The sequence below is a fragment of the Artemia sp. Qi Xiang Cuo genome, chromosome 11 (assembly GCF_049724085.1).
Source record: "Artemia sp. Qi Xiang Cuo chromosome 11, ASM4972408v1, whole genome shotgun sequence".
Classification (NCBI taxonomy): domain Eukaryota; kingdom Metazoa; phylum Arthropoda; class Branchiopoda; order Anostraca; family Artemiidae; genus Artemia; species Artemia sp. Qi Xiang Cuo.
This window is the reverse complement of record NC_142804.1, coordinates 3,416,254-3,440,972: the sequence shown is the minus strand read 5'-3', so window position 1 is coordinate 3,440,972 and position 24,719 is coordinate 3,416,254. Positions and strand designations below refer to the sequence as shown.

General features: G+C 35.2%; 1 protein-coding gene across 4 annotated transcripts in view; it reads left to right on the top strand.

Moving 5' to 3' along the window:
• The window catches only part of LOC148946537 (transmembrane protein 65), an 89,156-nt gene extending 67,391 nt beyond the window's left edge, over positions 1-21,765 (top strand). For 3 of the 4 annotated variants that reach the window (XM_089097421.1, XM_089097419.1, XM_089097420.1), the window contains exons 3-4: positions 12,524-12,727; positions 18,915-21,765. In XM_089097421.1, the coding sequence (XP_088953547.1) occupies positions 12,524-12,727; positions 18,915-19,013 (303 nt within the window). In that variant the 3' untranslated portion in view covers positions 19,014-21,765. Of the gene's footprint in view, positions 1-12,523; positions 12,728-16,739; positions 17,088-18,914 lie in introns of those variants that run through there. The other variant, XM_089097422.1, reaches the window with a different exon arrangement.
• Positions 21,766-24,719: the final 2,954 nt, after the last annotated feature.

The window sequence follows — 24,719 nt, the reverse complement described above, 5'->3', positions numbered from 1 at the left end:
TAGTTTCCACTCAGCTCTCCATTTCTCAACTCACCACTACCTAGTTCTCCACCTCTCTGTTCCCTATTCCTCCATATCTCCATCCCACACAGCTTACTGAGTCTTATACTAATCAATGAGGATGTGAGGCGAGTGGACGTGTATATTTGGAGAAGCAGAGGTGGGCAAATCAGAATTCTAAATACAATCTTTTGGTTTTCATGTTTAGCTTAATGCTAGTGTAAATTTCCACGATTTACCAGCTTATTTATCTTGACCCCCATCCTGGTACACCCTTAAATATAGACGTATATCAATCCAACATCTTATTGAAAAAAGCGTTGTATTATATTTTGGTTTAACTGCTTGTTTGTTTAATTAAAAGCATGTCACGTTCATTTTTTAAAGAGAGTTCTGTTTTGGTGTCTAAATAAAAAAAAAATGGGCGTCAAAGATGAATATAACCAGATTTTTTCCTAATTTTGTTCTCTTAATGGAGGTTCTCTCAGTCCTGAGATTTTTTTGGGGTGTTTACATGGTAAGAACTTTTAAAGAAGATCAATGTTATAAAAAAAGGAATTTTTGCACTAAGAAGCGACCACATTTTTCTCCTGAATTTGTTGTCCTCGTTAGGATTCCCTTGTTCCACTCAGTATACCCTGGAATATTCAAGCTGATCGGAGAAAACAATGTCTTTCCTATTTGGGTTTTTCCAATGTTTTTCCTATTTTCCTATTTATTCGATTGGAAATTGGAATGGCTAGTGCCCTGCTTAATAGTCAAAAGTGATTGGAAGGCAACTAACAACCCTTCCACGCCCACCATTTCCCCAAGCACATCCAATCAGAATTTTGAGATAGCCATTTTGTTCAACGTAAAAGATTTCCAGATAGAAATTATGTTTTTGAGGAGGGCACTCCCCCCACAGCCCCCAGGGTAAGGATTGTAATTTATGCCCTGGGGGCATATAAGGTTTTTATAGAAAGCTTTGTCGAAGGAATTTCAAAAAGGGCTTATTCGATTGGAAATTCAAAGGACTAGTGCCCTTGTTAATAGTCGAAAGTGATTGGAGGGCAACTAACCCCCCTCTCACGCCCACCATTTCCCCAAACACATCCAATCAAAATTGCGAGGTAGCCGTTTTGTTCCACGTAGTTTAAAGTTCGGGAAATTATACATTTGAGCCGGACACTCCCCCTACAGTCTTCAGGACAAAGGTTGAAAGTTATGTCCTGGTGGCATATAAGGTTGTTTAGAAAGCATTGTTGTAGAAACATCAAAAAGGACGCATTCGATTAGAACTTGAAATGGCTAGTGCCCTTTTTAATAGTCGAAAGTGATTGGAAGTCAAATAACCCTCCTCTCACGTCCACCGTTTTCCCAAAAACGCATAATCAAAATTGCGAGGTAGCCGTTTTGTTCCACGCAGTCTAAAGCTCAGGAAATTATACCTTTGAGCAGGACACTCCCCCCACAGTCTTCAGGACAAGGGTTGTAAGTTATGCCCTGGGGGCATATAAGGTTTTTATTTAAATATTTGTCGTAGAAACTTGAAAAAGGGCTTCAAGTTTCTAAGGTTTTCATAAAAAGCGTTGTCGTAGAGACTTCAAAAAGGGCTCATTCGATTGGAAAGTGAAATGGCTAGTGCCCTTTTTACAGTCGAAAGTGATTGGAGGGCAACTAACCCCCCTCTCACGCCCTCTATTTATCCAAACACATCCAATCAAATTTTGAGATAGCCATTTTGTTCAACGTAGTTGTAAGTTCTGGAAATTAGGCGTTTGAGGATGATAACCCCCTCAGAGCCCTCAGGGCAAGGGTTTTAAGCTATGCCCTGGATGCATATAAGGTTTTTATTCAAAGCTTTGTCGTAGAAACTTGAAAAAGCGCTCATTCGATTGGAAATTCAAAGGGCTAGTGCCCTTTTTAAAAGCTGAAAGTGATTGGAGGGCAACTAACCCCCTCTCACGCCCACCTTTTCCGCAAACACATCCAATCAACATTTTTAGATAGCCATTTTGTTCAACGTAGTTGAAAGTTTTAGTAATTAGGTCTTTGAGGGTGACCCCCCCCCACCCCCCACAGCCCTCAGGGCAAGGGTTGCAAGTAATGCCCTTGGGATATATAAGATTCTTATAGAAATCGCTGTTATAAAATCCTCAAAAAGGGCCTAGTCGATTGAAACTCAGAGAACTCGTGCCCTTTTCGATAGTCAACAATGATTGAAGGAAAGAAAACTCCCCTCTCACGCCCGCCATTTTCTCACACGCATCCAATCAAAATTTTGAGATAACTATTTTTTTCAACGTAGTTTAAAGTTCTGGAAATTGGGTATTTGAGGATGCCCCCCCCCCCCCCTCCTCCTATAGCCCTCAGGGCAAGTGTTGTAAGTTATGCACTGGGGGCTTATGAGGTTTTTATAGAAAGAGTTGTCTTAGAAACTTCAAAAAGGGCTCATTCGATTGAAAATTGAAAGGACTAGTGCCCTTTTTAATAGTCGAAAGGGATTGAAGGGCAACTAACCCCCCTCTCACGCCCACCATCTCCCAAAACACGTCCAATCAAAATTTTAAGATACTCATTTTGTTTAGAGTAATTGAAAGTTCTGGACAATAGGTCTTTGAGGATGACAACTCTAGCCCCCCCCCTCCCACAATCCTCAGGGCAAGGGTTACAAGTTATACCCTGGGGGAATATAAGGTTCTTATAGAAAGTTTTGTCGTAGAAATTTCAAAAAGGGCGTATTTGATTGGAAATTGAAAGGGCTAGTGCCCTTTTTAATAGTCAAAATTGAATGGAGAGCAACTAACCCCCTTTCACGCCCACAATTTCCCCAAACACATTCAATCAAAATTTGAGATAACCATTTTGTTCAACATAGTTGAAAGTTCAGGACATTATGTATTTGAGGATGACAAACCCCCCAGAGCCCCCACGGAACAGATTTTAAGTTATGCCCTGGGGGCATATAAGGTCTTTATAGAAAGCGTTTTTGTACAAAACTTCAAAAAGGGCTCATTCAATTGGAAATAGATAGCGACAGTGCCCTTCATAATAGTTGAAAGTGATTGGAGGGTAACTAACCCCTCTCACGCCCACCATTTCCCCAGGAACATCCAATCAAAATTTTCAGATAGCCATTTTGTACAACGTAGTTGAAAGTTCTTTAAATTAGGTCTTTGAGGATGACAATCCCCCCAGAGCCCTTAGGGCTAAGGTTGTAGGTTATGCCCTGGGGGCATATAAGGTTTTATTGAAATCTTTGTCGTAGAAAAATGAAAAAGGGCTCATTCGATTGGAAATTCAAAGGGCTAGTGCCCTTTTTAATAGTCGAAAGTGATTGGATGGCAACTAACCCCTCTCTCACGGTTATTTTGGGCATGGTTGTTGTTTAATATAATTTAAATAAAACATGTTACAGTCAGCCTAACTAAAGTAAAATATTCCACTGTTCGAACCTTTTTAATAGTCGAACGTGATTGGAAGGCAACTAACGCCCCTCTCACGCCCACCATTTCCCCAAACACATCCAATAAAAATCTTCAGATAGACAAAAGCTAGAATATAATTTGTACTTTACTGAAAAAAATTCTTTTAAATGTTATCACTTTTATAACCTGAAGAAATAAAATAATAATTAGTATTTTAAGGAATTAATATAAGCATATCTATATTAAACTGACAATGCACATTTTTTCAGTAAATTCATTTGAATTTTTTTCAGTAAAGTACAAATTATATTCTAGCTTTTAGAAAGCACAGGGTTTAGAACCCTACTCAGATTAATTTCTGCTCCTTTTGAGTTTGACTTATTTTAATTTCTTTTTTTTTGGGAGGTTTCATTTATTTATTGATCCTGATTTGTGGTAGTTGTATGCTTGGTAGATTATCTGATTGGGGAAAAAAATGAACGTGGGAGGGGGCCTAGTTGCCCTCCAATTTTTTGGTCACTTAAAAAGGGCACTAGAGTTTTTTAATTTCCGTTCGAATGAGTCCTATCGTGAAATTCTAGGACCATTGGGTGGATACAGTCAACCCTGGAAAAAAAAAAAAAAAAATAAACACACATCCGTGATCTTTCTTCTTGCAAAAAATACAAAATTCCACATTTGTGCAGATACTAGCTTGAAACCTTTACAGTAGGGTTCTCTGACACGCTGAATCTGATGGTATGATTTTCATTAAGATTCTATGACTTTAGGGGCTCTTATCCCCCTTTTTCGAAAATAAGGCAAATTTTCTGAGGCTCTTAACTTTTGATGGGTAGGACTAAACTCGATGAAACTTATATATCTAAAATCAGCATAAAAATCCAATTCTTTTGATGCATCTATTATTGTCAAAATTCCGTTTTTTAGAGTTTCGCTTACTATTGAGCCGGGTGGCTCCTTACTTACAGTTCGTTACCACGAACTGTTTGATCAAGATAAAACATAATTATTCAATAGTAAAAGCTTGATTTAAAACTACCATTCAGACAAACTTTATTCTCTAAACCAGTGAGAGTACTAGCTCTACCAAAAGTCACAAATTTCGTCTCAAAACACAAATAGAAAGCCAGTTAAACCTCGTAAAACCACAGTTCATATAATTATCCAGTATGATCATTCCCTATCTCACCCATTATAAAAACCCGGACCGGAGTGCGAGTGCTCCAGAGAACGTAGAAACATAAGCGGCGTCAGATCTTTTCACGGGTAGACAAGTCAGACGCGAAACAATCGGAAACAAGTGGAAACCCGCTATTATTAACTGCACGAAGAAGTGGGAGGAGCTTTTTGTTCGCACCGAGAACGAAGACCAGAAATGATCTGCAATAAGCTTACTGGATAATTATATGAGCTGTGCGTAAAACTTACCAATTCATCTAGGGCTTCTAAGATAAAGGGCTTCTAAGGGCTTCATCTAGGGTTCTCCCTCTAAGATAAAACTCGAACTAATTCAAAGATATATCCTGAACCCCCAATCAACGTAGCCTATTCAATAAAATATTAAAAACAGTAGTATCAATAGCTTTACTAAAATCTATGAAAATTGAAATCGCTAACTCACCATGTTCAAGTAGCAAGTTAATGAAATCTGTGAGATGGTGTACTGCATGTATTCAAGAATGGTCTTTCCTGAATCCAAACTGTGTTTCCCTGAGAAATCCATATAGTTTCAGGTAACTACAATCTTTTGTGCATAACATTTTAATATAGTTTTGAAAACAAACTATAACATCGAAATCGGTCTCCAGTTGTTTTTAAACCTTCTTTATGCAAAGGGATAACAGTGGCTTCTTTTAATCGTGAAGGAAACTCATCTCTTTTCATTAATACAAAGCAGGGCAACAAATATTCTATCACTAACTAATTTAACCTAACCATCACTAATCTAAATGTTTGCAGATTGACACCATCACTCCCAGACAAATTCGGCTTCATGAATCCTACTATTTGCTTCATCCCCTCCTTATTAGTTTCAGCAATATCCATCTTCACTTCTGAACCTCTTTCATATTTAAATTCCTTAGAAATTTTGTTACTATCATTATATGAAGTCTCGTGTACTGATTCACCTATTTTTTGAAAAGATATCAGAAATTTCTTGCCTTTTAGCAACTATTCTATCATAAAATTTTAGCCTAGTTGGAGTTTCAATCTTCTTGTTCTCGCTTAATAATTCGTGAATGATTTTCCACATACCTTTAGTGTTTCCTCTATTATTTTCAATTTTTTCTATACATTTTCTTATTTTCTATTATTATTTTCATTATTTTCTATACATTTTCAATTTTTTTCAACACAAGATCTTTGATGCCGAATAGTCTCATTGCCAACTTTCTTAAATACTTTGAATACCTCCTGTAACTCTAAATTTGGGTAAAGTCCCTACGACTCATTTCTTTTCTGGATTAGTCGAAGAAACTTTTGGGATATCCATGGCTTTCTGAGAGTATCATTATTCAAATATAAAAGATCAGAATTAAAATCACCCATGCAAATAAACTCGGAAGTATTCATCTGTATCTCATAAAAAAAGCTCAACCAAAACTATGTGCAAACTCCTCCCATTGAGTCATCAGTGGCCTATACACTTCACTTGTCAAAACCTTATTCCCACCCATTTCCAGCTCAAGAGTAAGAGTTTCAACCTTATTATAAAATGCTAACCTCCACGTGCTTTCGTCTTTCTATTCTTTACAATAAGTTGTTATCCTGGAAAATTAATAAGTGACAAAGAATGCTCTGACGTTAAAAAAATCTCACATAGGCCTATAATATCAAATGTAGAATTTGTTCTATCAAAACTCTGCAGAATCTCACGATACGATGATGTAACGTGATAATTTCAATGACTTAGACAAAACGCTATATATTCAAAATAAACGTATCCGTAGGCTTAGCGATGCAAACTATTTAATCAGTTAATCACCTTAACCGTAAAAACCAGCTTTGTCCAGCTCTCAACTTTGATGCGTTTTTTAAAGTTATTAAAAAATATAATTTGTCTCAATTTTATTTAGTTAGATAGGCTAATGAACCAATAAACGGAAGAGCTCATTACTTTCTTCCGTTGGCTCAGAACCAACTTTTAAAAGCAACAGAAAGTGGAACAAAAAGAAGAAGGCATTTAAAAGGGATTTGATTCCCATCGACGTCTTCCATTAGTAACACAATAACAAAAAGTGAAAACAATCTTAACAATGAAAGCAGCTCAACTTAGACCAAATTAATTAACAAATGTGATCCAATGGTACAGCCTCAGCCTTGGCTCATATTTGTGATAGCCGCCTTTCAACATAGACTTGATTTTTCCCTACACTAACGGGAGAAAATTCGGAACAGGATTTTCAGACATCTTCAAAACACATTTAGCTTTGTGTTTTTCACAAGTTTTCCAATACCCCTTTCCCCACAAGTGGTTTTAGAGAACAGGCGTTGACGGGGCACTCGCCCCCTCAACCCTGAAATTTTAGGAGTGCTGAAATTTGAAATAATAATCTAACATTTATAATAATTTTATAATTTTTTGAAATTTTATCTTTATTAAAATAAAATAGAGGTCGCAGTTTGCAGGAAGTTACTTACTGTAATACTTATATGATAATACTTAATGCTTACTGTAAGCATAAGCTAATTGAAGAGGCGAGAAACGCCAGTGCTTTCCCCTGAAAGATAGCCCATGCTAATTGACTATCCAGATATGGACCCCCTCTTGCTCCCCCCCCCCCAATAAAAAGCTGGACCTACGCCCCTGTCTTTGCTAGCAATATCCTTAGTAGACAGTGTAAGGTTGAAGGGTCTGTTTATCCTAAACTTAATTTACTACTTAACTGAATGATCCCAATTCATCATCTTACCGGGGTTTCTTCTGGAATTTTATTATTTCGACCACTAATGTATGGTCATGCTCAATCTCGGATGATTCAATGATTCTTATGGTTTCAGATGTAGATCTTTCCCTTGTTTCCCCTGTGTCAACTCTCGTTAGCATTAAAGCCTAGCTAAAGAATATGTTGTTTTTTTATGCAAACTTTTTTATGACAATAACTTTGGATTTATCACTTCAGGTTTAATAGATGTGTAATCCCCGTAAGAAAACATCGGTTTTGACATGTCTGTTTTTCCAAGCTTCCAATTTTTGGAATTATGGTCAATATAAACAAGGGCAACTCTTTGCGTACCGTTCACTACTCATTACTATAAACAGTCTAACCCATGCACGCCAGATTTCATTTTATACCTTATGTCACTTATCAAACAATTCGTGGTAACGAACTTCAAGTAAGGATCGATGCAGCTCAATAGTTGCTTTAAGATACGGAGTTCTGATTACAGTGGACATATCAAAAGAATCAAACTTGGATGCTTATTCAAAATATATAAATTCATTAAGTTTAATCTTCCCATCAAAATTTACGAGTCTCGGAAAATTTGGATAATTTTTGAAAAAGGGCTGATTCAGCATGTAAGAGAAGCCTGCAGTAGATGTTTCAAGCTCCTATATATAAAAATGTGGAGTTTTGATTTTTTTACCTGAAGCAAGATCACGGATGCGTGTTTATTTGTTGTTGTTTTTTTCAAGGGTGATCGTATCGAACCAGTGATGTAGAAGATTGGGAGAGGGCTCATTTGATCGGAAATCAAAATTTCTAGTGCTCTTTTTAAGTGACCAAATACAAACTTAAAATGAACAGAAATTATTTTGTATATGAGGGGGGTTGCCCCCTCCTCAATATCTCGCTCATGAAGCTCCAAAAGCAACATAAAAACTTAAACGAACATAAATTAGTATGTATATGAGGGGGGTTGCCTCCTCCTTAGTGCCTCTTTAGACTAAAGTTTTCTTATAGCTTTAAAAAAAGTTATCATTCGAATTAAAATGTTTTTATTAATAATTAAATTCGAATTCGAATTGTTTTAGGGGTCATTCTTTAATGTTTGGAACAAAAGCTCAAACTTTAGTGTAAAAAGTGAGGTTTTGAAGTGGGAGCAATCCCCCTCGTATACGTAATAATTTCTGTTCGTTTTAAGTTTCAATGTCGCTCCTCCCTTGCAGTTGAATTTTCTGAAAGGAGTGGCGTTTTCGACGAAAAAACAAAAGGGAAGAAATTTACATGTCGCTGCTATTTAATTGTCAATCTTGGCAATTTTAATTGCCATACAAAGACACTACTCAGAGCTGAATTTTTTTTCTGTAAGGACCAGCAACAACCATGGTATGTATAAGTATTAAGACTAACTATTGAATTACGAAGCTAAAAATGTAATCAAAGAAATACTGGAGAAAGTACTAAAAACTTGATTTAAGTTACATCTTACAAATATTCTTCCCTGTGTACAACTAACCGAAATTCTTGTACTTGTTTCGCCTTCTCTCAGGAAGCATTCAGAATGGTTACTCAATGGAACAACCAATAAAACAAATGTATTAAAGTAAAAAATAGAAAAAGTAATACAATATCTATTTAAACAAAATGTAATAGATTCTTTGTAGTACACAACTGAGGTTTTTCTTTTTTTTCATTCTAACAGCAATAGAAAAAAGTGAAGTATTATTCTGGTTCGTTCCAACCATAATGTTTTATTTTAATGTTTTGGGGCTATTGTGCCTTGTAAATATCTTTGTGTAAACATAACGTTAACTAAAATTGCTCGTTGTTGCCATTGACGAAGATTGGCCATCACAGAAACTCTTTCAGTTGCATACTTAGCGCTATACTCGGAGTTAAAATTAGTGCAATCTATAGCCCAGTAGTTTTTCTAATGTTTTCGTGACACAAAAATTTTAAAACCCAGAAAACTCGTAATCTCCAGTGGCCAGCGCCAAATCCTGATGATTTATGCAAGCTTCTTAAGGAATTTTAAATGTATCAATTTTAAATGTGTCAAGTTATTTATTATCATGCAAATAGCTTATGCTTATCCCTCAAAACTGTTAAGATAGCACGTCTCAAGAAGAAAGTTATTTAAGCAAAAATTTGATGACACGCTCCTTAAAGGGTTAACAGTTTCGTAGTTCAGGGAATCTTTGACATTTGGAAGTTTGAAGGTTGGCAGCACCCTTACTGTCAGGGTTTGATGTCTAAAGTTTCTTTGTCAAGTCTCCTTAACTCTTGTTACCGTATTTGTTTAAAAAAAATGCAATGGAATCCCCGTATTTTCGTACAGAAGGTAGAGGGATCAGAAGTTGTGTATACTGCTAAAAATCCATCTGCTCTCTCCCGTTAACTCATGACACACGGCCTGTAAGTTTCAAGTACATCTGAGCACTTTCGTGAACTGTTCGGAGAAGGGGTGCACTTCGTTTCTGAAAATCCTCATTCTCATATTCTATTGCCCCTCCAGTTTCGAGTCAATCGGTTTAAAAAAAAAAAAAACTGCTTACTTATCTGCTGAAAACTGAGCTGGGAAGTTAGGTAGTGTTGGAGGGACTATAGGCCGACTTTTGCCCCTATAATACAATTTGAAAATAATATTTATTTCCATAAATCGCTATCACAGACCCAGATAGATCGAATTTGTACTTCATAGTCAAACATAAGAAAAACACAGTGTACTGGTGAAAATTTTTTATGATCCCCGCCAAACAAGTTATTAATTAGAATTAAATAGTCTATGCATTTTTAGTGTTTCACTAGCGAAGGGTTGTTTTTTAAAAGTTTTAAATATTAGGTAATGTTGGATATTGGGAATTGTTTTCAGCAGAACCTAACTAATAGTGATTAAACAATTATTGCTTCACGTCCTATCTAAAATATATCGATAAAACTAGTATTTTCATATTTTTGTATGATTATAGAAAACTAGCGCTTTACTGAAAACACAAAAGCCAATTAAAAGAAACAAGAATATATATTTAGGAGTAGTAATTGAGCACGTATTCTAAAAACAGCTAAAAAGCTAAAATGACTTAAGAAAAGCCTAACAAGCAGAGATTATATAACGTTAGATAACCACCATAAACACCAGGCAAGCACCAGGTTTGCAACCGATATTGAGTAAAATAAAAAAGCCTACGTATATTTTAGGGTTTAACTTGATAGCGCTAGATAACGTGAATCGTTTTAGAAAAAATAAAAAGCAAAAATATCTGTAAAACGGCCTGGCAAGCAGCAGCTTTGCTATCGATACCGAGCAGATTTGAAAAGCATATGTGTCTTTAGGGTTTTTTAGATGACGTGAAAAGTTTGTAGGGAAAAATAGCTTTACCGCCAAAGTTGAAGCTTTGCCTTCTGTATGTAGTGAATGGAATTCAGAAGCATACTCGTTTTTACGATTTTCTTAGATAATATTGATCAACGTTTGTAATCAGTAATAAACTGATTTCTAGATCAACGAGAAATCGTATGAATTTTGCTTAGAAATTTTAATATGCCAAAACACCTGTATAAAATCGCAACCAGCACCAGGTTTGCTACCAACATTGAGTAGAATGATTCATAAGCATTTTTTGGTGGTGGTTTTATTGGTTTTTAGTTTTATCTTGTTTTTTTTTTTTGTGTCTTTAGTGCATAAGACGCCTTGTTTGTATAAAGGCGAAATATACGCGTTGTTTTGTTTGTGTTTTTTTCTTTTTATATACACTGGACACAGTCTCGTTTGTTTGTTTTTTTTAGAGATATTTCTCTTTGTTGGTTATAAGCATATTTAGGGTTTAACTTGATAACGTTAGATGGCGTGTCTCATTTTTTTAAATAACAAGCAATAAATTAATTCTAGAATGTAATTTGGCAGTGACAGAAATTAAGTAATTTAACACTAAATACTATGGCGTATACATAATGACATAAATACATTTTACGCATTGGCTGTATCGATAATGATAAAAATTACCGCTGCAACCATGACTATATATCGCACTCAAGAAAAAGCCTTCGGCTTTTTCTTAGCTGTATATAGTAAAGAACAAACCTCAATTACAACTAACGTCACAATATAGTTTACGCTATAACGCCATTTATGGTTGTAACCTACGATTTTGACCTCATTCATCATCTTTTATACAAAGATGTACTTTTTGTCAAAAAATGGATTTGATTTTTAACATTATGTTTTGTTATTTACAAAATCACGTAGATGTAGCAGTTTCTTTCAAAATAAGCCATTAAACAGCTCTCTATGACGTTCCAGTATCCCGCCAGCAGTGAAGGATAAAAAAGACAATAAAAAAGAGGACACATCAGTGCTGCTCATGTTAAAAGGTGATTTTTTGTCTATTGTTCATGGCAGTGAGCTGTAAGTTTCCTGAATAGGTTTCGGGTATTTTCGGAGACCACACTGGCTTTTCATGACGTACAAATAACAGTTTAATTGGGAAAAGTCCTTTTAAGACAGTGAAAACAGTAACAAAATATGCTGTTTGTTTATCTGCTGATTTTGATCATCTGCTGAGGACGGTCACTATGTATTTGACCGGAATATCTAGAGATTTTGTTGTTGTTTTCACTCTCTAATGAAACGATTTTTCCCTATTGAACTGTTATTGGTACGTCATAGGTTTTGGGCCATGGCGGTTCCAATGGTGTACGTTTTGGTTTGAATCGATGCAAATTTTTTTTTTTTTGGGGGGGGGGCTATTTTTCGAAATTCCTTTAAATTTATTTTTAAATTTTAGATAATAGATAATAGTTACAATTCCTGAATCAGCTAGAAATGGTAATGTTTTCCCACTTTCCATTTTTTTAAACGTGTTTTTAAATTTTGGCTGCTATGGGCCGTGGTTTGTTCCTTACTAGATTGTAGTTACTGGTGCAACCATGATAAAAAGCCAAAATACCTCTAAAACAGCCCGATAAGCAGCAGCTTTGCTATCGTTACCGAGTAGACGTTATCTTCTACCCTTATCGTTATCGTATAAAGCCTTTACTTCAAGAAATAAAAATTCCACACCTACTGTTAATCTTACTGTTTTAGGTCACGTCTGTTGAATCTTGTATAAATTTACAAATTTTATACCAAAATACTGTATGGCCTTCCTCGGATAGCCTTTGTTGAAAGGGGTGATCTGATAGATTGTATTTTTCGTAGGTATGTCCCTATTGTTTTCTTCTTTTTAGGGAGATTATATTGATCTATCACTTGGCATAGCACTTGGAATCTCAACTATGGCTGCTGCTGCTTTAGGAAACGCTGTTTCTGATGTAGCTGGGATTAGTCTTTCTGCTTATGTCGAAAAGCTAGCAGAAAAGTTTGGGGTTGCCAAACATTCTCTAACTCCAGTTCAGCTAGCGACAACATCGTTTAGAATATCTGCAAACCTTGTAAGCTGTTTATTTTTTTTAGACTATCATTTTGTTCAGGATATCAGAATATCATTTTCAGTCAGGTGTCACATAATTTTTCTAGCTCATGAAACACCCACTAAGTCTACTTTTTCACTAAATTCTCCAAATTATTTTGTATTTTCCCCCTACCTGTATGCAAGTATGCCACAAACTTTGCCTTGGATATAGTTTGGTTTCTGCAGTTTAGTATTAAGTAATGCTAGTTTTTGAAGTTATCCCTCTCTGGGCCACCAATCCAACAAATTTTTCTTTACTTTTGCCATCTTGCCCCTCCAAAATAAAAATACGATTAGTGCAAAAACAAACTTTGAGTTTGGTTCATCTTACGTGGTTACTGGTAATAATAAAAAAGAACAATTTTTTGATATGCAAATAAAGTGCGATTAAAATCTTTTACTAGTCTACCAATTCAATGGAACATCTTTTACCCTTTACCTTCTCGACCGTCAAAATCGAGAGCGTTCAGCTTAAAGACAGGGTTTTAGTTAGGTACCACCTACATGGCTATTGAATTTTCAAAATAAAATTTGTTTATTATTTAAAGTAGAAAACTGTTACGATCTTTCATGAGCAAAAATTAGCAATTAGAACTTGACAGTTCTCCGATGTAAATAATATGATATAATTCGCAATCCTGAAAACTTATTTGTTGCTCAAAAATTATGGTTGCTTATTACAAAAGCAAAACAGTGGTACACTAAGTGACTTCGCTGAAATGACTTATTACTAAGTAGTTGCTCTTTGGTCATTGATTGTCTAACTCTCAACCCATCTTTCCACTTCCTGTCTGAAGTGCAATGAAATTAAGATCAGCACTGCCGTGTATAGAATGTAAAGTCTAATGCTGTATTCTATACCTTTATTTTACAAAAACTACAAATAAAATTGGGGCTGCGCAATATATTGTAAAGAGTAAGAAAAACAATAAAACGAAATTTTCCAAATTAATTCAATGGTAGGAGCTTCACAGTGTTGGTTCTTGTTTGAGTTTATACTGTATTTCTCTTGTTTTTTTTTTCTTATAAAACTATTATATGCTTGAGTCATTTGGGGTGTGCTCGGGATTTTTTATCAGTTAAGTTTTTCGCAATTTTTGTTTATTTTTGAATTATTTTGTATTTCTTTTAAAATGGGTCCAATCATATTCGGGCTCAATGTCCTTTTTTCGCTTTGAAACAACGTAGTCTCTCTTTTCGATTTTATTTATATTTTTCTAATATATTTAATTTATATTTTTCTAATATGGAAAAAAATATCGTTTAAAATAGTATCTATGTTTAACATGATAAAAAAAAATACATGAATATGGAACCTGAAATTATTATCTTAACTGTACAAAATATACAACATTTTTGAAAAAAAGGTGCACTTTAAATTTGCTTATTGGAACATTTATATTTCATTTCTTTTTTATATGAGATGTTTGGGATACAAATCTTTTTTTGTGTGTGTGTGTGTTCTCAGTTTTACAGAAAAAGGCTCCGGTTAAAAGACATTTTATATCTTGAGGTCTGATTTTTATAAAGATCGTATGGTTTTTAAGTTTAAAAATGCTCCTGGAACAGGTTTAGCTAGTTAATTATTAATGTCTCTCGTTCCTGAAGAATTAGAAACACTTTATGCGGTCCAAATCTTATCAATTTTTCCATGATTTGTGGGAACAGGGTCTTGAGAGAATCAGCGGTATTCCTAGAATCAGCATCAGGATTAAGAATAATTTCTGAATATCAAAACGATTCTGATGCCAGTTCTTAATATCCTATTAAAGAAATTATTTTCTGAATCACCGTGATTTTGCACCAACTTTGCTAATTTTCGGAGTTTTGCTGATTAGTACAGTTTCCTTCCTAAAATAACTTATACTTGATACAAAATATTAAGAGTCACCGTGGAGGATCTTCTCCAGGGGCTGATGGAATCCCCATGAATCCCCACGTATATGGAATACGATGGAATCCCCACGTATAAGAAATTGTACATGCAGTGTGCAGGCTTGCAGTGTGGAATACTTCGGCTTTAATGTCGTTATTTAAAAAGGGTGACCGCATGATGCATAGTAATTATCGTCCAATTAGTTTAGTGTCAACTACTATTAAATTATTGGAAAAGGTTTTAGATGTTAGATTAGGGTGCTGGTTAGATAAAGGTAACAAAATACTATTCAACTATCGTACAGATCGTGTCTTTATTCTGTAAGCTCTCATAGAAAAATATTGCAGGAAAAAGGGTAAGGTTTATGTCGCCTTCTTTCACATCAAAAAAGCATTCGGGTGCACTGTTAGGCCTATTTTATTACTTTGTTAAGATTGTACTACCTAAACCTTTTATTAAATTCTTAACTAGTATGTATGGGACTATTTTATCTGTAGTTATCATGGCCGAACAAGGTATATCTAAGCTATTCAGAACTTTCCGAGGAATTCGTCAAGGAGGTACGTTGTCACTGAAGCTGTTTACTTTGTATATTAATGATTTGGTAGAGTACGTTGAACAGAGATGGGCTCTGGCTGTCTTAATAGTGAACACCCTTTTTCTTGTTTAGTTAATGACGCAGGCTTAGTGCCCAAGTCAGCTGAGGAGCTCGAAACTCTCCTGGATTTAGTCGAAGCTTACTTAGAATCTAAGAAATTAAAGCTAAACGTATCCACGACAGATATTGTCGTATTCCGTAGTCTCCCATGGTTTCTCATTTTTTTTATAAAGTTGAGTCAATGAAATTAGTCCCTAGGCATAAGTACTTTGGATTCATGCTCGGAGCAAATGGGGACTGGACCGAACACATTAAATTGGTGACTTTGCGTGGAAAAGCAGCCGCGTGTGCTCCACTCTGACAAAACACATAATGGAAATTAAGAACATGAAGATGCATAAGTACCTTTTCATGACTAAAAGTCCTATCAGTTGTCCATTATGGTTGTGAATTGTGGGAGACCGCATTGGTGAGAAAATTTGAGCCTCTGCGGTTTACGTTTATTAAAAAGTAGGTGGCTTACAAAATAATTTCAGAAGTTGAGCTCTTAAAGGAGACCTGGGTTTACCAAATGTACGTCGTAAGAGGACGATCCAGATGATTAATTTTTGGTTACAGTTATTACTTTTGCACGATAACCGTCTAGCGAAGATGACTTACAATGAAATTTTGAATTCTTCTAAAAAGGCAACATGGCCAAAGCGGCCGTGACTATCATGGAATGAGAGTCACGGTCCCCATTGTAAACCTGATGACTTCCGTGGTATGTTGGAATCGCTCCTTCGGAACCAGGAGATTCGGGTTTGGCTTACTGGCGTCGAGAAGTCAAGTACTCTAAGTTTTATACGAGATTAAAGTAGTGCATATAGAGGAGTTTCAGTTAAGGCTGAACCCTCCGTAGTGGGTGCTTAAGTGTTGGTTGCAGGTGCAAGCAAATTGTGTACCACTGCGTAGGGGACACTGGCATTTATATACCGAAGATGGCTGGGGAGGTAAGTGTGCTTGCCCCCTTTGTAGGGAGTTATGGGTATGATCTGGAACATTTTATGAGTAATTGCCAGAGTTTGAAGAATTTAAGTAATAGTTTTGTTTGGTTTTTTCGTAGGGGTGCACCACTGCCCCCAGGTATTTTTGAGACTTCTTTTAAGTACTTAGTTATTGCGGTAGAAAGTCTGATATGGAAAGTCTCAGAGGCACGGAAGGTATAATTTCAATGTTTTGTGTGTTATTGTTCGATTTGTTCAATTTTGTGGGTTTTTTTTTCGATTTGTTCACTTGTTCATTTCTTTTGTGTATATAGCCACTCGCTTCTAAATATTCGTATATGTATATGTATACCTTGAAAGCGTCGTACGAGAATGAATATATTTTCATAAATAACAACTGAAAGAACCTGAGGAAAAAATATATTGGTCCGGAATTAGGGAAAACGTATTATTAAAGGAATGAAGTAAAACACATTGCGACTGCAATATGGCCAATGCATATAAAAAAACTTTTTTTTTCTTATTTTTCCAGCACTTGAGCGCTGATTAGCTGCTTAAGCTCCGGACCATCTTCCAATCATTCATACCCCTTCGACTTTGGATGGATATTCAGTGAACCCGACGGTTATAACATCGAATTGTTCCTTGCCTCCATGTCACTCGTTTATCCAGCACTTGAGCGATGTGTCGCTGCTTACCCTCCTCCCTATTTGACCTTATTTTTTTTCAGTGTTTACAGTGTGTTGTTCTGGCAGTGCGATTAAAATATTATTATCCTTTGAATTTGAGTTGTGCAGTAGTCATGCCAGTCGCAGCCAGAAAATCGTCATTATAAGGACTTTATTATTTTCGACAAGTAGTAACGCCATCTTTGTTTACAATGCCATCTACCCTCGTCATTTTTGGCTATTCAGAATCCTGAAAGGTTATCAGATGGCAACTTTATAAAGTTGCCGAAATCAGTACATCAGTAGTAAACACACAGAAGAAGAAAGATTTGATCCAGGACCTATCAAAACTAACTGATTAAAATTCACTTGTCTCATTTTTCACTCGTACCTTTAATAGAATACCCTAAGACTAAGATCGTAAAAGACAGATTTATTTAGTCTGTCAATCTTATCAGACTACGAATAAAAATAAATGTTTGTGATTCTATTTTAAATTACTTTTAAATGAAATTTTAACAAGTCGAAAATTATATAATAGATGAGTCAATGGAAGTCGAATAATTCTCTAAAATACACAGTTATCACTAAGATTACTTTTTTTTTGTCGGAATTGCGGTAAAACGTTTACTTTTGAAATTCTTAATTATTAGACACGTGATTTTGCTTTTTGTTATTTTAATTTTGAATAACTAATTATACATCAAATAAGTTTCTCCTCTAGTAATAATTTTATAAGTCAGTTTTTGTGAATTCGTCTTCATCTCGTTTAATATTAAATCCTTTTTTTTTATATCCAAAATTTCTCCAAAATTTTAAATTAAATCCGAGTAATTGATGATTTTTTCTATATTTATTACGGAAACACCGTAATCTTAGAAATAAATTATTTTCTATGTTATCAGGGATTTTGAGCTCAACAGCTAATTAAGGAGTAATATTCAACAGTTATAATTAAGAATTAGAGTCAATTCTGCCATTGGGTAACTCTAGTCATGAATTGCCCTTTTTTATCTATCAAAATTATATATTCCATTGGGCCTGCATCGGACATTTGGGCCTTTAAAATGGTGGTTAAACTCACCTTCTCAGGCCATCATATCGATTTCCAAGCCATTTAGCGGAACCTATGCCATGTGGTCATCAAATGATGACAATGACACTGATCACGTTGATATTATTGTAGGGAAATAAACCATAACCGTGATGACTTACGCCATTTTGATCACAACTTTGTTTTTATCATATAAGAAAATCGTTTTTAGCTAACTATCTGTCTTCACAACTCTACGACAGGATAATAAAGTATAATGACGAGATGTGAAATATTGAGGAAGTCAGGAGGGAAGTTGGTCGTTCATCCAAATGGTAATTACAGCCATACACTGTTCACTGCACGTTTGAGCTATGCGGAGCTGATAGATATGAAAACTTGTTTTACAGCTTTTACATGAAGGGCATAAAGGTTATCTTGTTTGTGTCTACCACAGTAGAGATAATACCAAGTAGCAACAGGGGCTATACTCTCCATTAAAAATATGTGACACTGATCTAAAACCACACGAGATTCATACCCCACCTTTGCGCTCGCATGATTCCGATGCACACATCACGATAAGCTTAGGAAAAACCTGTTTTTATTTTCTTTACTGTGTTAGCAACTGAACTAGGCTGTGACGACACGGGTCAGAATATTTACGCGTGGTCTGAAATATGTGTCATGTTTTGAAAAAAAGTCGCTATTGTATATTCTCTCTCTACCGTGGTGTCCACGTTACAATTGAGGAAAATTTTACTCTAGAACCTGAACCTATAACTTCCACAGAATTTAATAGTATCTGCGAATAACCTCTCAAAGAAAGGTAAACCGCTTGACCTATTAGCTAGAACGGGTCAGACCGAAATCGGGAATTATTTATTATCGAAAAAATAATTGAAAAAACTTCTTAGTCCTCGTTTCCATCCCGGAAAAAAATCTGTAGCTTCCTTTACCCTAACTAAGTTTAATGTCAGAAGTTCGTATTGTCTTTCTCTTGCAGGGGCGAGCGTTTGGAGTTGCTCTTGGGTGTATTATTGGAATGTTTCCATTGCTCTTCCTCCCATCTAAAGAAGAAAAGAAGAAAGACTGTGACGACTGACCTTTTCTGTTCATTGAAACATTGAATGACCACCAGTGAAAAATAGGTTTCGTTGTATAAGCTAATAGACAAATGGGATAAATAATGACGTAATTAATGGTAAGCTCAGACATGCTGGTAAAGGGGTATCTAAACGGTCATATGAAAAACGATAGTAGTCATATTGTATTGAATGTACATTTTTAAATCGGATTGATTGATTGTTCCTTTTCTTCTTAAAAGAAATGTCAGCAATAAAGTTTTTAAAGCGACTCCTTTTATAGGCTGGGTGTCCATTTTTCCAATATGACTGAACTTCCCATAAGGAAAGGCAGGGTCTCCTCTTTTATTTATAATGGCCTCTGTATCCTCTCAGATTTCATTTAAAAATTGAACTAAAAGAATTTTCCAATAAACAATAATAATAATAATGGACAAAATCTATCTTATATACTTTCGAACACGTGTTTCAATAAACTAAGAGAAAAGGAACGGTCTATATCATATTTTATTAGCTCTGTTCTGTTTTTAAGTTGGTTTTGTATCCCTTTGTTTGTTAAGTGGTTTAATGTTCAGTGAAAATGTACAACTGGGAAGCTCATTCCTTTTCTTTTTTTGGAGTAAAACGGAGAGTGGTTGTTGGTGCAAGTCAATATTTCCCCTTTTGTGCTTGAGGGGGGGGGGGTCAAACCAAAAGAATTAAAAGAAACTTTGACCCTTTTCTGAGCACATTAATTTTTAGTTCAAAGGAGGGGACATGATCCCTCTGGCCCTCTTCTTAATTGCGTCTTAGAAGCATACCTTTTTTGAACGGTGTTTTAAGGTATAGCGCAGTCAATAACGACACTTTAGAGTAATTGGTGGCTATTTTTATTTTGGATAACTATAAAAAGGTATCATATACTAAATTGACCAAATGTGTACTTTTTATAACGCCTCCTTAATTTCAAAATGTCTTAAATTAAGGTTTACAGTTTTTGAGACAGTGTGGTTTAGACCAAGGGACTGTGAAAGACGCTTTGGATCAATGGAAATAACAGATGACGTTTTGGATCGGACAAATTGAAAGTCGAATGGGTAACGAATCGATTTGACAGGAAAGAATTCTTTTCATTATTGACACTGCTGTTATCATGGGCTCGATTGAAGGCGCAGATTTTCGTGGTTGCCAAATATTAAGAAAAGACAGCCAAAACCAAGAAAGCGTCCATAGAATGCCTTAGGACAGGCTGAGTTCGAATTAATAGATGTAAATATTGAAGATTTCACAGATGACTAAAGGAAACCCATTCAGGTTAAAAAAAGAGAGGGTTATTTCCTTTTTGAATTATAATTAAAGACTAATGTGATTTTCTGACCAAAATGTGTCACAGCTGCAAACCGTTGAAATCAAAATATGATTTTTATTACTGAATCAAGTGGCTTGACTAGAAGCTGCTAAAATGCAGTGTAAAGTTGTTTTTTTGATAGTAGTAGTGTTAACTATCCGTATTAATTGGCTCAACTTCTACAACAGTATTTGCTTGCTTTTGTTTGTGCTTAGGGCATACTTAAAAGAATCCTATCCATATTCGTAGAATTAGGAGGTCTGTATTTTAAATCATAGTAACATATGTGAAGTATGTTTATGCTTATTTGTTTCAGGTTCATCTGTGCTTATTAATTAACCAATTAATTGCCTGTTATATTAATTTTGCTTATACAGAGAATAGTATTAGCTTAAAAGGGAATTTCATTCCTTTTTCTACTTATTTCTAGTCTATCCACTTCTTGGTAAACTCTGCTGCCATAGTGTTTAGTTTTTAAGTCAATTTTGTCGTCTCTTTTCTATTTTGTGCAGCTATTCTTTAACTAATCAAGTTTAAGAAATCAATTTTAGGTATCAAATATGATGTGATTTATGTACAGAGTGTTTGTGTTCTGATCCTCCCCCCCCGCCCTCTCTCTTTCTTTCTTTCTCTCTTTCTTTCTTTCTGTCTCTCTCTTTCTCTTTGCTGTTTCTTTTTGTCTCACATTTAAAGGTACTTCACTTTTTAAATATTTCACTGTACAACCTGGTCAAATATTATTTGTGGGTATACGGGGCAGAAAGTATCTAGTCTAAATAATCGAAAATATTTGCCCAAAAAGTTCAGACAATGTCTTGCCAGATTACGTATATTCAAGATCTAGCAATATTCACTCCTAGTACGAGCTAAGTTCGGATACTGTGAGACATTTTTAGCTCACAATATCTTCTTACAAGTCGAAGCTTTCCGTTTGAACATGATAAATAAGTTCCAAATGTTCTTTTTCATTTTATTGTTAATACAGATTGTGCAAATCTGTTTCATTCGGTTATTTTTAAGCATAGAAGAAACTCAATAATACAAAAAATTGGCCAACTTTTTAAACTCTATAATCTGGACAGATGATCTTTGGGTGCTGTATTGGTTGAGAATACAGCACCCAATTGGTTGAGAATATAAACTTAGGTGCTGTATTGGTTGAGAATATCTCCTCGCAGTTCAGGGTTCTCCATTTGAATATTGCTGGAACTAGGCACTAGTTCAAGCTGGTACTTGCTGGTATTTGGCCAGTTTGTGTTAACATGTACCATCATTATTGAAATACGAACAATGATTTTTCCATCTTTTTTTTTAAGTTAATATTTTTAGGTTTTAAAGTTCTTATTCGTGTTTTATTAACCTTTTTCAGAATTTATATCTAATGTTTCTAAGTTTTTGTATCATTAAAAATATAGTCATAAATACTAATAGAAAGCTTTGTTTAAGGAAGGTGTTGACTCTAAATAATTTCTGAGACCACACTGGGTAAGTACGACAAGATGAGAAAAAGTTTACTTGACTACTGTACTTTTTGGCAATAAAGTAGAATTTAGTCTAGTTTCGGCATATAAATAAAGCTAATGATTTGTTATTGTTGTTATATGATTGAATACTAATTCGCAGCCAATTTAAGCATAATCATTGTCTGTATGCTTCTGATGATATTATTTTAACGTGTTTTTATACGACAATACTTTGGATTTGTTTGCTAAATGACTTTTTCTTATAAGGGCACGTGTAGCTAGTTTTTGTTTAGAGTTGCTAACTTACATACCTTTGCAATGTTTGCTTAGAGGGCTTTTCATTTCCAGTTTTTCAAAACGTCTTGAATTTTGAAAGTCACCAAAAAAACTCAGAAATTTTTGCCATTTGCATTTAAATCATTATATTAGTTTACATGTTGTCTCTCAATCACTCTGAATTATCTGCATTTTTATGGTAGCATTTGGGTTGACGTAAACAGGAAAAAAAAACCGACAGAAGAAGAAAATAATTTCATAAAGACCGCTGTGTTTCCATTTAAAAATTTAAACAAATGCAAATATAGAAAAACGGATATAATGTTTCAAAGACAGTGAATAAAGACAGTAACAAAGACAATGACAAAGACAGTGAATAAAAACAACCAACAAAAAAATTTTAAAAATAAAAAAAGTCCGAACATTTCAGTTTCACATCTGGAAGCCAGTTTATATTGTTATAGTTGTATATTGTTGAAATAGATCTGGATCTACTGGAATATGTCTTATGCCCTTTTGAGTCTTATAAAGGGTGTCCCTTGATGCATTTTATTAGTAATTTCTCCAATCCCATGGAAAAAAAAATCCAGCTTACTTGTATCCAATCCCTTCTGACTCTTAAAGAAAAACTAGAACTTTCAGTTTTCAATCTGATGAGCCCTCTTTCAAGTTTTTACTGCCACCTCTTCTATACAGAGGGGCCGGGAGAAGAAAAAGTAATACATTCACTCAACATATTCGTAAAAAGAAAAATCAAAACTTCACAACAACGAATTGAACCCAAGCTAAAAGGTGTATTCGCCACCCCTTAGTCTACTTCCGAGGCTACCCTACAGTGTTTTGTATTAGACTGCTACTCCAACAGAAGAATAGTAGCTCCTTGGTAATATCCTAGAAAAGGGTGGAATGCCCTAGCATTTTGTAGAGCTTTTGAAAGCATACTGTGAGGGTACTGTCTTTGGTGAAAAATCTGAACATTTTGTCTGTAGACTCAGGAGTAAAACAAGGCGACGTCCTATCCCCGTCCTTTTTAATAATGTAATTTACTGGATTATGGGAAGAGTTGTCAGCACATACGAAGAAGGAACGGTCAGAAAAAATGTTCAGGCCACTGACTCTGACTATGCTGATGATATTGCCCTAGCAGAGGATGATCCACAGAAAGCCCAAGTGCTAATGAACAAAGTAACATGCTACTCTGCAATGGTCGGATTAAGAATTAACTCAACAAAGACCAATGTGATATGTGCCAGTTCCCAGAACCCCCTTTTATACCCATAGATGGCAAGACCATTGAGAAAGTTAAAGAATTTGTCTACATCGGATCCCTTGTGGATCCGGAGTTAGGTCTGATCAAGAAATTGAAAAGCGTATTGAGCTCTCTTCTGTTAGCTTTTCTCAGGTCAATAAATCACTATGAAAGTCTTGAAGCATAAGCCTCATTGCGAAAGATATCACATTGTGACTGGGTAACACAAGCTACTGAACGAAAAAAATGTAAAATGATCTCCGACTGGTCGGATAAAAATAATCTCCTAGAAAAAACTGGTTTAAATCCTTACAGATCTACTGTAAAGCTGAATTCAAACGGATAAATTTTTACCAAAATCATAAAGATTTTGCTCCGATTTTCAAACTTTTTTTCCAAGATACCTTATAATGTTGTTAAAAAAAAGACTTCTTAAAAGACTTTCACTCTTAAAAAATTTCAAGTTGAAAATACCGACAAAATTCTTAAAGGATTTTGTCCAAATCTTATACGCCTAAATTTAAAGATAAATAAATTTGGTATGCAGACGATCCGCGTTGCACAGGTACCGATCACCTGATTCTCTGTCTTCGGCCGGGAGTACAATGCGTGGTTGTGGGCAAATCATATTCCCTTCGTTTTACCCCCAGATTTCTCCAGGTACGAATTTGGAGCTGCGTTGGCTGTGACTGAGCTTACATTATCACACCTCTGACCGTTGTTCCCAGCCAAATATTCAGTGAAATTAGGACCCGATCTCATGCCCTTACGGACACAGGATTGCATATCCAGCACGCCAACCATTCGGGTAGTGCGGCACAAACTCAGTGTAAACAAATTTTATAGGCAGTGTTGTAACAATGAAAATAATCTCAAGAAGTTATCGAATATAAATACTGATTGATCGGCGTAAACCACTCTTAAATAGTATTTAAAAACACTTTTCCAACAAACTGTTTGGTATTCAATAAGTATAATTTTTTTTTTGAATATTTAAATACCCGAACAGTAAATATAAGGCATTGTCTTCTTTATTTCAATCGTCTTTCAAATAAAGCATCAAACTGATTGATCATTAGTATAAACTGAAACTGATATTAGCATTACACTGTCCCAAGGTAGTAACTTTTGAACCGCATTCGCTTTTAAGGAACAGGAGTGTATGAAATTTTTATTATCCAGTAGTTGAATTTCCACGGTGAACTTGTCCTTTACTGTCGAGAATAGCCTACCCAGTAATTTGGGTGACCGGAATTTCAACTTCTATTATTTATTTCATTCACAAACTGAAATAGAAATGGTTACCATATGGTCACCTTAGAATGAAAAATATTCATTTCACTTAATATGGAAGTTCATAAAACAGTTTCTGTCTCCATTTAGACACAACCAAACCTTACATTTAACGCAG